The 14484-nt window shown below is 48.5% G+C and overlaps 1 protein-coding gene across 6 annotated transcripts; it reads right to left on the minus strand.

Annotated features, from left to right (window-relative positions):
- Positions 1 to 103: 103 nt before the first annotated feature.
- Positions 104 to 12069, minus strand: RAB11FIP1 (RAB11 family interacting protein 1). Of its 6 annotated transcripts, XM_015883115.2 has the most exons (7): positions 11666 to 12069; positions 10853 to 10912; positions 8858 to 9300; positions 7626 to 8403; positions 4757 to 6637; positions 4064 to 4169; positions 104 to 3000 (listed from the first exon to the last, which is right to left on the minus strand). In XM_015883115.2, the coding sequence occupies exons 1-7, from the start codon at positions 12004 to 12006 to the stop codon at positions 2782 to 2784; spliced, it is 3828 nt and encodes a 1275-aa protein (XP_015738601.1). In that variant the 5' UTR covers positions 12007 to 12069; the 3' UTR covers positions 104 to 2781. The 6 variants fall into 6 exon arrangements, with proteins under 6 accessions (XP_015738601.1, XP_015738602.1, XP_015738604.1 ...); XM_015883116.2 differs by lacking the exon at positions 10853 to 10912; XM_015883118.2 differs by lacking the exon at positions 4757 to 6637.
- Positions 12070 to 14484: the final 2415 nt, after the last annotated feature.

Here is a 14484-nt window from a genome sequence, read left to right on the forward strand (position 1 = left end):
AGCTCTGCTAAAGGGAAAACACAGCCATGAGGATATTGGAATGAATGTAGCTCTGCTATGACATCCACAGCTCTGCTAAAGGGAAAACACAGCCATGAGGACATTGGAATTAAGGTAATTTTATTGTAGTGTTCCATAAAACCCAAAGGGTGTTTAAAAACAAACAGTACCCGCGATAAAAGACCGTATCAACATACATTGAGGTCATTCAGGAATATCAAGCAATTCTTAAGGCCCTTAAAATCAAGGTGAGCACCCCTGACACCAAAGAAAGGCTTTAAATAGACCGTAGATGGTGGTGTGAGGGTTGTGCCATGATTTCACAGCTGTGGAATGGAAATGTGGCTCATCCAGGAGCGCTGCCTGCAGCACCTGTCACCACAGGGGATAATAACACACAGTGCTGAGGTCGTATTGCCTCAGTGATAGTGGTAAATGGCAAAGGACAGTACAAGGTTTAAGGCTCTGTCTTTAAGGTGAGTTATTAGCATACAATGCCATTCTGTTCCTGTGCAGAACGTTGAGATGCAAAAGGAATGCAATGTTAAAACTTGAAGAGATCCAGAGTGCAAAGAGCGCTGTGCACAGCATCATACACACAGCATTGCCCTCACTGCTAAAATGAGATCCATAGAAGCACATCAGGCCTTTCTCAGCCCATGTCCAGTGATAACTACCAACAACAGCATCTGTCATTCCGAATGGTTATGATGTTCAAAAGGCACTGCTGGTTTTCTGACTCTCTAAACCAGGATAAAGTAATGGAATAAAGCCTAGAAGACAAGTTTATCTATGAGGTATAAAGAACTATTTCTTTCCAGAGATCTGCGGGGAGGAAACAAAGCACTCCTCCATCCCGCTGCTATTTCAAGGCACTGGGAGCAGCATCCATTCCAAGCAACACAAAGCAGTGCCACCCAAAGGTGCTGCTCAGAACTTGTGCATCTCAGAGCCCCAAGTACCAACCTGGAGTCTTCAGAGACTCTTAAAGACACTTAAAGCAAAAGGTTTTGCTTCAACTTGAGCTTCTCACGCAGGAGAGCTTTGATTGCCAGGGTAGACTTCAGCAGTCAGCCCAATTACAGTAAGGAAACATGATTAACAGCTTTGAGTTTCCAATCAACGTGTACATCTCTAGGATAATATATTAACTACTTTTCACTACAAAAATACAGTATTCATTTGAGAAGTCTCCAGTAATTTTCAGTGTTTTATGACAATAGTAAGACTATTAAGACTACTAAGAGGTTAATAATTAATCCCTCAATAAAGTGCTTCACTGTAGGAAAACTGTGTTAGAAACTCCTTTCAGGCTACATCAGGAGTGACCTAATTAATAGATTACCTCAACCACGGAAGGCAGGAGCACTCACTGTGTTCCTCTGCTACACACTCATTTGGTATTTCAGCTTCCTTCCAAAGCATTCACAGACTGGTAAACTTCAGAGCTGCAAAGAAATCCGGCCTGCTGACCTTTGATTACCACAAAAAATAGAGGCATGTTTAACTTACAGTGGAGAAAGCCTGTTGTAGTGGCTGCTTCAGAGCCCTGTGCTGCTATTCTCTATCTGAGGTGATGGTGAAAAGTATCTGTCTCTACTGAGCTGCAAAGAAGCCACAGATTAAGGAATGTCTGATTGTCTTGCAAAGCCAGCAACGTGAAACCTTCATTCCTTTCTGAGCTCAAGTCATAAAGAACACAGCTGGATCTGAGTGCTCTTCACTGCTCCCATCTCAGGGGGAGAGCAGAATTTGGTTCCTTTTCTACACTGAACATAAGAAAAAGAGACGAGTTTTAAGCCTGATCGCCCTTGAAGGCTGCTCCAAAATTCAAGGCACTTACATGGAATAAACTGCAATGGAATGACACTAAAATTGTCACAGAACTTTCATACAGGAGCCCCAGGCCATGAATGCATACAGTGAAATCCAATTCAGGAGTGCTGGGCAGAATCCAGATGTTTGTACCTTTGTCTTCCCTGTTCAAACAACCTTTGAATCAGGAATTTAAGTCCAGAGGAGAACAGCTTCCAAACAATGTACCATCAGCCCAAATCCATTGCTACTCCTTATTCCTATGGTAGACAAACATCCCATGATATCTGTGATTAAAACCCTGTATGTAAACCTTCCCCTTGGAGAACTGCTTTGCTTATGTTGTATCACTAATTTCACTTTGCTTCTTCCTTTCCAGTCTGAGGTTTAACTTGCATTCTGCTTCAGGACATTAATTGCTTTTAAAATACAGCCCACACAGCTCTGTGCTGAACCATTCAGCTTTGGACTCCTCCAGTGTAGTTGTCAAAAGATAAAAGCAAAAGCAATCAAATCCTCAAGCTCTACTGTAAGTGATTTTATATTGCACTACAACTTGGGATGCAGACAGATGAGTAACTGATCTATCAAAGCTGCTAAAAAGCAACGATGAAAAACCTTCAACAAAGGACCAGCAGTGCTTTGCTGGCAAGGAAAACACACAAAACAACAACAAACCCTTCATCCTTCCTATCGCAATCAGACTTTGGATTCAATGCCTGAACAAATCTTCCCAAATAATGGAAAAAGACCAAAAAAATAAATATGGTAAATGACTCTACTTCTGGGCTCCATACCCAAGAGCTGATATAAGCACTACTCCAACTGATGGCTGCTCAAGCCAGAAAGAGAAAAGAGCTCATTGTCTGCAGGCAGCACAGCAGTACCACCTACTTCACATTGTCTCCTTATTAATCAAACTCTACTGGCAGGAATTCAGTCCTTTGTTCGATGTCCAGAGAGCTCCTACATCTTTCCAGCTTTTCTGTTTCCAGAAGTTGAAACACGAAGAATGTTTGGGGTTTCTTCCATGACTCTGACAAGCAAGTTATCGATGTAGTCTTCAAGCTCACGCACCTGGAGATCCTTCTTGGTGATCGTATCCTTCTGTTTCAGGACCAGCTGGATCAGCTCATCGTGTGTGAGCTGAGCATAAGCGTAGGCAGGATCTGAAGGACTGTATTTCTGCAAAAGAAAAGCAAGGTCACCTCACACGAGGGCACTGCAGACAAGAACTGAATGCTCTCTAGGAGATGGTTTGGAGTTCAAGCAGTGAGGAACTGCTTTACATTTCCATCTGCCAACACACAGCTGCTCCTCAGAAGTATTACCGTGCTTCCCACCTTTGTAGAGCTACATTCAATCTAAATGGCATTTTGGAATGCTGCTCATTAAAGCTTTATGACTGCTCAGACCCAAAGTGCTGAAAGCCAGGGAGGTCAAATTCAGGTTAAACAGCACAAACCCTCACATAGGCCTGAGGCGTTTCAGTCTTCTTCAGATTACCACCACAAACACACAGCACAGTTTGTCTGATAACTCTGCCTTTAGCTCTTAAACTTGACAAACATTTTAACATGTCAGTCAATAGTATTTAAATAAAACTTTCTTCTTTTCCACTTGTACCAGAAGGAGGCACCACAGGATTAGCTTTAGAGGTCTCCTGAGACCAAGATTATCAGTAAAATAACCCACACTATAAATCTGAGTGGTTATACAAGCTGCAAAGAGATGCTCTTAGGAAGCAGAGGATATTAATGCAACACATTACAAGGCAGCAGACATGCCAAGGATACCTTTTCCCCATCTTTAAGATCCACAAATTTACTTCAGGGCAAAAAGAAGCTTCGCAGACTAATGATGTTTGCATATCAACAGTGATTAATTTGCCCAATCTTTCCTGCTGATCCAAGTTATGCAGATCCTGCATGTCACAAGCAGGACCAGGGCAGCACAGCAATGTCACTCAGAGATACAGCTCTGGATGTCCTGCTCACCTCTAGGCAGTCAGGCTGCAGCCCTCCATCCCCTCCACTCAGAAACCCCTGCTCAAACAGGAGGCTCTGATGCTATAATTGATGAGTTGCAAGAAAATCATAAAGAATGTCCCCACCTCCAAGAAAGGAGGAAAGAAAACTGCACAGTCCCCATGGTCTGAGCACAAGCACAGTCCTGCGTGAGATACACAAGAGACATGATCCTAAGCAAAGTACAGGAGTTGAGTTTGAAGTGCTGCTCTCCACCCTACCTTTATGTTCATCTCAAGCAGCTTCTCATTCATAGTGCTGATGACATTCAGGTCTTTGCTTTGGGATTTATTTGCTGTGGTATTCATTGGCTTCACAGGATGAAGTCTGTAACATTACAAAGGGCTCATGTCATTCATGCAGTACACACAATACTGGCGTTACATCTTCAGAGTGAAAACAAATACAGTAAAAAAAATGGGGAAAAGTCCTTCTCCGCACTCCCTCCCACTCCAGAGATAAAAGATTTGCCTTTGGGAAGATAAGAAATCTCTGCCTCAGCTACAGGCTTCTCTTAGTGCACTCTATTCTTTCTACTGCCTTTACTGACTTAAGGCATTGGAGATAAAGGAGTAACAAGGGAAATATATCCTGAACAACATCACAAAGGAAAAGCAAGGTCAGCCCACAGGAGAGGGCAGTAATACCAGCTGTTATTGCCATCTTTTGTGCACCAGTGAGTGAGTTCTTAATGAGAGCATACTTGTGGTTCTTGCAAAATACCAAATGCTTCTGCTACACTGGGACACACAGGTAGTACAACTTATCTGATCTGACTTTGTGCCATAAAAGGTGTTTTAACTGCTCAGGATTCGTGGTGCTGGTTGTAACAGAGCAAGAAAAGACAAAGCTCACATCAAAAGCAAGGCTCTCAGCACCGAGATACCTTCGATGCAGTTCCCATGTTCTCTCACCTGTGCTTAGGAGACATGGTTTCACCACTCTGCTGAGTTTGGTTAGGGTACGTTTCAGAGGGTGAAACCCATGCCTGAAGAAGCTTCTTCTTGCCAGAATTTCCTGCTTTATCAGCGAAGCCCTCTGCTGTTGGCTTTTTCGGAGACTCTGCTCTCTGACTTGGGGTGTCAGAGGAGAGGGAGCGAGAGGAGGAGCAGGGCTGGGAAGAACACGACAGGGAGGAAGAGGAAACAGAAGGCTCAAAGAAGTCACTCTCTGCACGCTCCCCAACACCAGTATCTATTACTTGCTTCTCAAAACAACTACTGTGCTCACTGGAATGAGACGTCATACCTGAGTCAGGTGCCTGCTTACTGACTTCATGGCCGTGCCCTCCTGCAGGCAGCACGGGCACAGCACTTCCTCCTCCTGCAGACAGAGTTACTCCGCCTGCAGCAGAGCTATCAGAGCTCTCCTGCTGGTTCTCATGCAAAGGTTTTCTACCTACAGACTCTGAAATGTTCTGATCATCTGCAGCAACGCCGTGGTTTTCCTGGCAGTCACCCTGCAGCTCATCATCAGAGCCTGCCTCAGGAATAGCAGGAAGGGCAGCCAGCCTCATGTTGTGATCTCCAGTAACTGAAAGGGCAGACTTCAGATTTGTAAGAGAATCAAACAAATCCTCGTCCCCTTCCTTTCTCACACGTCTGCTACTGCTGTCAGCTCTAAGCTTTACTGGTGGGACAAGAGCTGTCACTGAGCCATTCTGAGGGAGGCACCCAAAAGCACCAGGGGATTTCTCATTCTGTAAAGCAAGGCCGGATGCAGAGCCCTCACCCTCCCCTGACGGCCCAACACTTAACTCATCAGCCTGAGAAACTCGGGGATATCCCTGCATTAAAGACAGCCGTGGTGCAGGCTGTGGTGTGACAGCCCCCTCCCTGCCAGCTCTCCCTGCAGCAGCTTCCTGATGAGGCTGTGTGTGAGCACTGTGAACTGGGTTCACAGATCCTACTGGAGATGACTCATTTGTATCAGGAGGAGCATCCTGGGGATCCGATGTGGGTGAATGCTCCTCCCTCCTCTTTTCTCTCCACACCTCCTGCTTCTCTTTGAGCTCACTCTCAGAGGAAGGTGGCTGCTCAGCACTGTTCTCTGCAAAGAGCACTAACTTGCTTCTATCTAAAGAAGTGCCCACCTGCGCCTGTACAGAATCACACTGATTCTTTGAAGCCACACCAGGGTCGACAGGAGTGCCAGGAGGGTTTGCTACAGCATTTACATTACGAGTTGAAGCCACACTCAAAGAGCTCCCTGAAGCAGTGACAGCAGAGTAGCTCAGATCAGCAGAAAGTCCTGCTGAGGAATTGTCTCCATCACCAGGAAGGCCAACAGGGGAAGAAGCAGTGACAGCTGTGAGACCTGGCACATCCACACCCCATCCAGTCTTGGATATAAATGGATTATTGCCATTAAAATGACCACCAGAATGGAGAGAATGCGCAGGCAAAGGAGACGTGGAAGCATATGCATCAGAGCCTTCAGGATCCCGACCCCATTCAGAAGCAAAAGGATTATTGCCACTATGAGAGATCTGCCCTTTGGGAGCAGAGGCTGCAAGGTGATGGGATGAAGGGATGGCAACGTGGTCAGTACCCAGGGCTGGAGCTCCCCTGCCCCAGCTGGGATTAAAGGGGTTCTTGCCACTTAAATGCTCTGCAGTGAAAGAAGGAAGAGATGCAGAAGTAATGCCCTCAGAGTCTGGTACTTTCTGTTCCATTTTAGAAACAAAGGGATTGTTGTCACTATTGATGTGGTGCAAAGACAGATAAGCAGGAAGGGAATCAGGTGCAAGAGTAGGAAGAGTAGCTTTGGTTTCCTCCTCTGAAGACAGGCCCAGTCTGCAAAAGGGACAAAAAACTCACATGTCACCTGTGGATGCAACTTGAAGCAGCAACAGACAAGCTTCAGCACCAGACTGCACCACTGCCTGACAATGGAGATCAATTACACAGCAAGAGAGCCAGAAGCCTATCTAACAGACACCAGTAAATATGCTTAAATGCTCCTCACAGACACCTGGTTGATGTCAGAATGCTCCTGCTGCCATTTGCACACTCAAATTACTGCCACGTCTGCTTTTAAAGCGTGACCTCAACTCCTGCATCCCAAGCACTTCCATTAGTAAGACACCTCATGTGCAAGATGTTTAAACAGGAAGAAGCACTGAAAACAGAGAGTCAGAGGCAGGCAAAACATAGCCTTATTAGTAAGACAAATGTATTTACACACACATATATACACAGATATATATATGAAGTCACATATGCACAACCAGACATATGAAGGAGCAGAATTTCCGAAAAAGCCTTGAATACAAATGCCATAGATACACTTGCTGTTGCTGTGAACCGTGTCAAAAGCAGAAGGGCTCCAAGGTTAACTCTTGTGAAGACCACAGCAAATAATAGAAGGGAGAAGCAGAGGTGTTAGAACTGATATTTCAGCCCTTGGATGTGTTCCAAGCCACGCAGCTCTGACAGAAGAATGTTAGTTTCTGCAAAAGAGCCAGCAAGAAACTTACCCCAGAACCTGAAAAGCTGCTTGCACTCAGAGAGCTGCTATTTTGGCATCACTTATTGGTAATATCCCTATGTCAATCTATTGTTTCATATTGAAAAATATGAATAATAACCAAATAATAACCAAAATGATTGTGACCAATGGCTCCAAGCCCTCAGGAATCCCCCTCCCCCTGAACAGCACGATGCTGCTGCATGCAGCACATCAAGCTCAGAAGTGCTGCTCTGTGCTAGGAAGCACCCTAACTAAACCCACAACCACTGCATGTCACTATTTATGTCAGCATTTGAAGCAAAAGCCACTGACCTGGGTTTGACAGCTTTGGCCTTTGCTGGTGCTGCTGCTTTTTCAGGCTTCCGTTCTTCCTCAAAGGGGTTGAGTGGCTGCTTACTTGTGAAGGCTTCTGGCTGACTGTCTGCTGAAGGATTTCCTCTGCTTAAATCTGTTGGAGGTTCGAGACGTTTGGTCTCCTGTTCGCTTTTCTCTTCTGCAGCTTTGTTCTCCTCTTCCTTCTGAGTTCTGTCCGGAATACTTTCAGCATCACTGTTTTTAGCTGCTTCCTTCTTCCCCGTGACCAGGGAAAGCAAGGAAGACTTTTTCTGGTCCGTTTTTTTGGTCTCTTTGGTAACCTCAACACTCACAGGAACACTGGTTTCTACATATTCCTCACCGCTCAGCAATTTATATGATGGCAAAGACAGAGCTTTAAAGGTCTCCAAGGATGCAGACCCAGACATAGCATTGCTTGGAGATGTTCTTCCCATCTCCTCAGGTCCTTTAGTAGATCTGGAAAAGAGGTTTTCTTCTGAAGCAGAGACCTGCTTCTTCCTGAAGTTGCGAGGAGAGGGGGAAGAAGCTGGAGTGCTGTCCTTCTCTTCCATATAAACATGACTGCCATTGATACACAAACTGGACTTGGAAACTGGATCGTTTTTAGACCTAAGGCCACTAAATAAAGAGAGCCCTTCTTTCTTGGTGTTGCCAGGGGTTGGTTGGTTTAGCTGCCTGGTGTCTAAAGTCGCTGCTTTAATGTGTTTAAATACAGAAGGAGAGGACTCCTCGTCTAGAGGAATTTCAAAGGTTCCTGGAAAAAAAGAAAAAAATAGGAAGAAATTCAAGATTTCTCTGATGCTTGATATAAGCCCGTTAACTGATCACAGCAACAATGTGGGTGTGACTAGACTGGCCACATCCTCTGGGTACCTTAATGCTGTCAGCCCTCTGCACACTGAGCTTTTCAACACCTACAACCACCAGATATCCACTATGGAACCACACCACTGCCATGTGCAGGTTAGGCTTATGGCTTCTAAGCCAGCCAAAGGTAAGCTTAGCTTAAGAATATCTGCTATCCTCAGTTCCTGCAGACATTCCAGGTCAGGCTGGATGCAGCTCTGAGCACCCTGATGGAGCTGTGGTGTCCCTGTTAACTGCAGGGCAGTTGGACCAGATGACCCTTAAAGGTCCCTTCCAACTCAGATGCCTCTATGATTCCATGGCTCTGAGTACAGCCCCATGCACGCAGGCTGCATACTCACGTTCTGAGGTTGGAGAGGTCTCCAAGTCCTCATCGTCCCACTCCAGATGGAAATCCTTGGGCCTGTGCCTGACCCCGGCATCCACAGGCTGAGGTGTGGGCAGCACCGACATGGATTGTGAGAGGGAATTCTTCCGCAGGCCAGGTTTGGAAAACAGCGTTTTGAACTTGGATTTCTTCTTTTCCTTCTCAGGTGCTTCATCTTCACTATCAGCTGGGGAGTGTGTCGTGCTGGGTACGATGGCTGAGGCTGTGTCTGAGAGCCCACTGCTCCGCTTCCCCTTCAGCTTGTCCTTTAGTTTGCCAAATGGGGAGCGGGTCTTGTCCTTCATGGACAGATCAAACATGCTGGCCGTCATGTTGCTCCTCATGAACTGGATGTCCACCTCGATCTCTCCTCTCTCCTTTTCCTTTTTCCCTGGTTTGGAGCGTAGTTTGTACCACCTGCAAAAAAAAACAATGAGATTTCTTTCCTGAACAAGCTCCCCAGCCACACCAATAGCTTCACACAGGGTGCTGATGTTAGAAGAATGCATAAAGCCTACAGTGCAGGGGGAAAAAAAAAAAGCAAAACCTTTAAATCTTACAGTGACATCACTGTCATATGACTGCAGAAACCATGTGAAAACACCTCTGATTGTGAAGAGAAAGTTATTAGTGAAATCTGTCATTTTGTTTGGGTTCAAAACCAACACATGGAATGCACTGTCAGTCAGCTCTGCCACATTTTTTCCTCAGGCTTCCTGAAATTCAGATTAAGGCTTTGAAGTGGGTGCAATAGGATCTGCTGACACTGTACCAGAAAGGTTACGCATGCCTCCCACACCCTCATACCTTTCATTCCAGCTCCTTTGCAGCAGCTATGGTAATGCTTCTTAAGCTAAAGAACCCCCTAATCAACATAGCAAGATCCAAAACAAGTGTTACAGAACGTCTGGGACTTCTACTGAGCTCTATGAGAGAACAACTGGGTCAAACCAGGAGATTTGCTACAGGCAGAGCCTTATCCCCTTCTGAAACACAGCACAGAATGGGAACCAAGCTGCAAACCCACAACCTGCCTGCACTGCACTTGCTCAGTTCCTGCTCCACACATCGTCCTCCTTAATGACATTCAAAGCACAGTAATGCCAGCAAATGGAAGTTATCAGTGCTGTATGCTGATGTATTTGTTTGTTTTGTGTCTATTGAGAGAGCTGCAGACGTCCTCCCTTCACCGAGGTGATAGGAAGGAAAACACTGACATTGCCTCCAATGGGCAGAACTCCATCGAGTTCACACTTCAGGGTGCACTGGAAGCAATGGAGGAGGACAAGAAAAAGCAATTTGCTTTGAAGAACAAAACAAAGCAGAAGAGAATGAGTGAAGGCTGTGGGAAGCACCCTGGGCACCCCTCTGTGCCCATGTTCGATCCCAGTGAAGCACAGGGCAGATTCCATTCTGCATCGTGTAGTTTCCAGGAGCTACCTGTATTTGCATAGGCAAAAAATGAATCAATAGAAGGCTTTTATTTCAGCTGCAGACAACCAGCAATACAAAGAAAGGGGCCCATGCTGACTCGCTGACCTCTGCTGCCTGTAAGCACGAGGCTCTGTGCGTAAACACATTACAGCCTGACACAGGACTTAATGATAGCTATGTGCTAATTAGGACTTCACAAGCTTTGTTAACAAATACGACCCAGACCCAGCACTGACCAAACCGGTGTGAACAGCACAGGAGGAAGGTGACTCAGTGCTGCCTCAAACCACATCACTAAGTGCTGCCACTACCCCACAGCTCCAGGAACCACCCCAGGGGTTCCAATGCACCGCAGTGTATGTCCAAAGGTGTAAGTATGACACAGAGCTGCACTGCTTATTAAAGGAGACACCTAACAGCACCACCAGCAGTGACATGAGCCCATATAACACCGAATTACCTGCTCTTACACGCCATTAAACATTCATTAAGACAAATCCATGAGTGTTGGCAGCACGGCGCCTTCATTCCCTACCTGAACAATGTGCTGTCAGTATAGAGCTCCTCTATACAACTCCACTGCTCTCTGTGCGACCTGCTGGCGCTCACATAGAAATATTGAAAGAGGAAAGCTGAGCACAGCCCTGAGGCCTCGCTGTGATCACCAGCAGCAGAGAGCAGAGCCCCATTGAGCTCCACACCGTTGGGTCCTCATTGCAGCCCCATGGGATGGTCGGGTTCCTTCAGGAGGTCCCAGCAGTGCTCTGAGCCCCCCCAGCACCACTTAAGCCCCTCCAAGAGCCCCTCAGGATCCACTCAGAGCCCCTCAGGATCCACTTGAGCCCCTCCACGAGCCCCTCAGGATCCACTCAAGCCCCTCAGGATCCACTCAAGCCCCTCAGGATCCACTCAGAGCCCCCCAGGATCCACTCAGAGCCCCTCCAAGAGCCCCCCAGAATCCACTTAAGCCCCTCCAAGAGCCCCTCAGGATCCACTCGAACCCCTCAGGATCCACTTAAGCCCCTCCAAGAGCCCCTCAGGATCCACTTGAGCCCCTGAGCATCCACTCAGAGCCCCTCAGCATCCACTTGAGCCCCTCCAAGAGCCTCTCAGAATCCACTTAAGCCCCTCAGGATCCACTCGAGCCCCTCAGGATCCACTCAGAGCCCCTCCAAGAGCCCCTCAGAATCCACTTAAGCCCCTCAGGATCCACTTAAACCCCTCAGGATCCACTTGAGCCCCTCAGGATCCACTCGAGCCCCTCCAAGAGCCCCTCAGGATCCACTTAAGCCCCTCAGGATCCACTCAGAGCCCCCCAACGACCCCCCATATCACTCCATCCCCTCACCTGCTGTGTCGCCGCCCTCCGTCCTCCCTCAGCGCCGCCAGATCGACCTCGGCCCGTCCCAGGAACTTATCGAGGCCTACGAGCGCTCGGTGCATCACGGTGAGGCGCAGCACGACAGGCCGCGGCGGAGGCGGCAGTTCGAACGTGGCCTCCTCTCTCCACAGCGGCTCACCCTGACAACGCTCCGCTACCGACGTGGAGAACTTATCGCGGCCCACCGCCATCACGGCGTAAGCATCGCTGCCGCCCTGCCCTTCGGCTGCCTTAGATCGCAGCCCTCGGGCTCGGAGCACCGTCACTTGGACGTGGGTGGGCACCCAGCGCGGGGCCGGGGCCGACATGGCGGCGGCTGAGGGGAGATGAGGAGCCGAGCGCTACCGGCGCGGGGTTGTGCGCGCCCCGAGTTGAGATCTCGCGAGATGTGTGGTGTGGGCGGGGCTTAAGGAGAGGGGGCGGGGCTTGTGGGTGGTGGGCGGGGCTTGAGTGTGCAACGTGCAGGTGTGTGTGTGTGCAGGTGTGTACAGGTGTGTGTGTATACAGGTGTGTGTGTATACAGGTGTGTACAGGTGTGTGTGTATATAGGTGTGTACAGGTGTGTGAGTACAGGTGTGTGTGTATACAGGTGTGTGTGTGCAGGTGTATGTGCAGGTGTGTGTGAGTACAGGTGTGTGCGCAGGTGTGTGAGTGCAGGTGTGTGTGTGTGCAGGTGTGTTTGCATACAGGTGTGTGCAGGTGAGTGTGAGTGCAGGTGTGTGTGTGCAGGTGTGTGCAGCTGTGTGTGCAGGTGTGTGAGTGCAGGTGTGTGTGTGTGTGCAGGTGAGTGTGAGTGCAGGTGTGTGAGTACAGGTGTGTGCGTATACAGGTGTGTGTGAGTACAGATGTGTGAGGACAGGTGTGTGTGCAGGTGTGTGTGCAGGTGTCTGACTGCAGGTGTGTGTGTACAGGTGTGTGTGAGTGCAGGTGTGTGTGCAGGTGTGTGCATACAGGTATGTGTGTGCAGGTGTGTGTGCGTACACATGTGTGTGTATACAGGTGTGTGTGTGCAGGTGTGTGTGCAGGTGTGTGAGTGCAGTTGTGTGTGTGTATACAGGTGTGTGAGTGCAGGCGTGTGTGTGCAGGTGTGTACAGGTGTGTGCATACAGGTGTGTGAGTGCAGGTGAGTGAGTACAGGTGTGTGTGTGTGCAGGTGTGTGTGAGTGCAGGTGTGTGTGTATACAGGTGGGAGAGTGCAGGTGTGTGAGTGCAGGTGTTCAAGGCCAGGTTGGACGGGGCCCTGGGCAACCTGATCTAGTAAAGGTGTATGTTTGGTGGCCCTGCCAGGCAGGGGGGTTGGAACTACATGATCCTTGAGGTCCCTTCCAACCCGGGTAATTCTGTGATTCTGTGATTCTGTGTGTCTGTATACAGGTGTGTACAGGTGTGTGAGTGCAGGTGTGTGAGTGCAGGTGTGTGTGTATACAGGTGTGAGAGTGCAGGTGTGTGAGTACAGGTGTGTCTGTATACAGGTGTGTACAGGTGTGTGAGTACAGGTATGTGTGTATACAGGTGTGTGTGAGGACAGATGTGTGAGGACAGGTGTGTGTGCAGGGGTCTGACTGCAGGTGTGTGTGTGTACAGGTGTGTGTGTGTGTGCAGGTGTGTGAGTGCAGGTGTGTGAGTGCAGGTGTGTGTGTGCAGGTGTGTGAGTGCAGGTGTGTGTGTGCAGGTGTGTGTGTGCAGGTGTGTGCACAGGTGTGTGCATATAGGTGTGTGTGTGCAGGTGTGTGAGTGCAGGTGTGTGTACATACAGGTGCGTGCAGGTGTGTGCATACAGGTGTGTGAGTGCAGGTGTGTGGGCAGGTGTGTGCATACAGGTGTGTGTATACAGGTGTGTGCATATAGGTGTGTTTGCAGGTGTGTGAGTACAGGTGTGTGTGAGTACAGGTGTGTGTGTATACAGGTGTGTGTGTATACAGGTGTGTGTGTGCAGATGTGTGTGTATATAGGTGTGTGTGCAGGTGTGTGAGTGCAGGTGTGTGAGGACAGGTGTGTGCATTCAGGTGTGTGTTCATACAGGTGTGTACAGGTTTGTGTGTGCAGGTGTGTGAGTGCAGGTGTGTGTGCAGGTGTGTATGTGTGCAGTTGTGAGTGCAGGTGTGTGCGTACAGGTGTGTGTGTGCAGGTGTGTGCGTGCAGGTGTGTGCATACAGGTGTGTTTGTATACGGGTGTGTGCAGGTGTGTGAGGACAGGTGTGTGTATACAGGTGTGTGTGTGCAGGTGTGTGTGTGTACAGGTGTGTGTGCAGGTGTGTGCATACAGGTGTGTGTGTGCAGGTGAGTGTGTGTGCAGGTGTGTGTGCATACAGGTGTGTGTGTGTGTGTGCAGGTGTGTGTGTGCAGGTCTGAGTGCAGGTGTGTGAGTGCAGGTGTGTGTGTGCATACAGGTGTGTGTGTGCAGGTGTGCAAGTGGGTGTGCAGGTGTGTGCACAGCTGTATGTGTGCAGATGTGTGTATACAGGTGTGTGTGTGTACAGGTATGTGTGTACTGGTGTGTGCAGGTCTGTGCACAGGTGTATGTTTGTACAGGTGTGCATACAGATGTGTGTGTAAAGGGTTGCATGTGTCTCCATAGGCATGTGCCCATACAGGTACATGTGTGTGTGCGCATATAGGGGTGTGTGTATAGGTACATGTCCATACAGGTATATGTTTGTGCACAGGTGTATGCAGGAATGTTTCCAACCCCTTCTTCATCCATCCCTGTCACCAGGACCTCTTCTTCCTCAGGACACAGGACCCACCTGGGCTGTGAACCCCACACTGGACCCTCTCCCCCCCAC

Source organism: Coturnix japonica, chromosome 22 (genome assembly GCF_001577835.2).
Source record: "Coturnix japonica isolate 7356 chromosome 22, Coturnix japonica 2.1, whole genome shotgun sequence".
In the NCBI taxonomy this organism is placed as follows: domain Eukaryota; kingdom Metazoa; phylum Chordata; class Aves; order Galliformes; family Phasianidae; genus Coturnix; species Coturnix japonica.

Bases quoted from the DNA above. Each gene is read 5' to 3' on its own strand.
- RAB11FIP1 (XM_015883115.2), bottom strand. From the start codon at position 12,006: ATGTCGGCCCCGGCCCCGCGCTGGGTGCCCACCCACGTCCAAGTGACG. The intron at 10,913-11,665 runs GTGAGGGGATGG...GAGCGCCAGCAG, and splicing joins GGAGGGCGGCGACACAGCAG to GTCGCACAGAGAGCAGTGGA. The intron at 9,301-10,852 runs GTAGGGAATGAA...TTTTTTTTGCAG, and splicing joins ACTGACAGCACATTGTTCAG to GTGGTACAAACTACGCTCCA.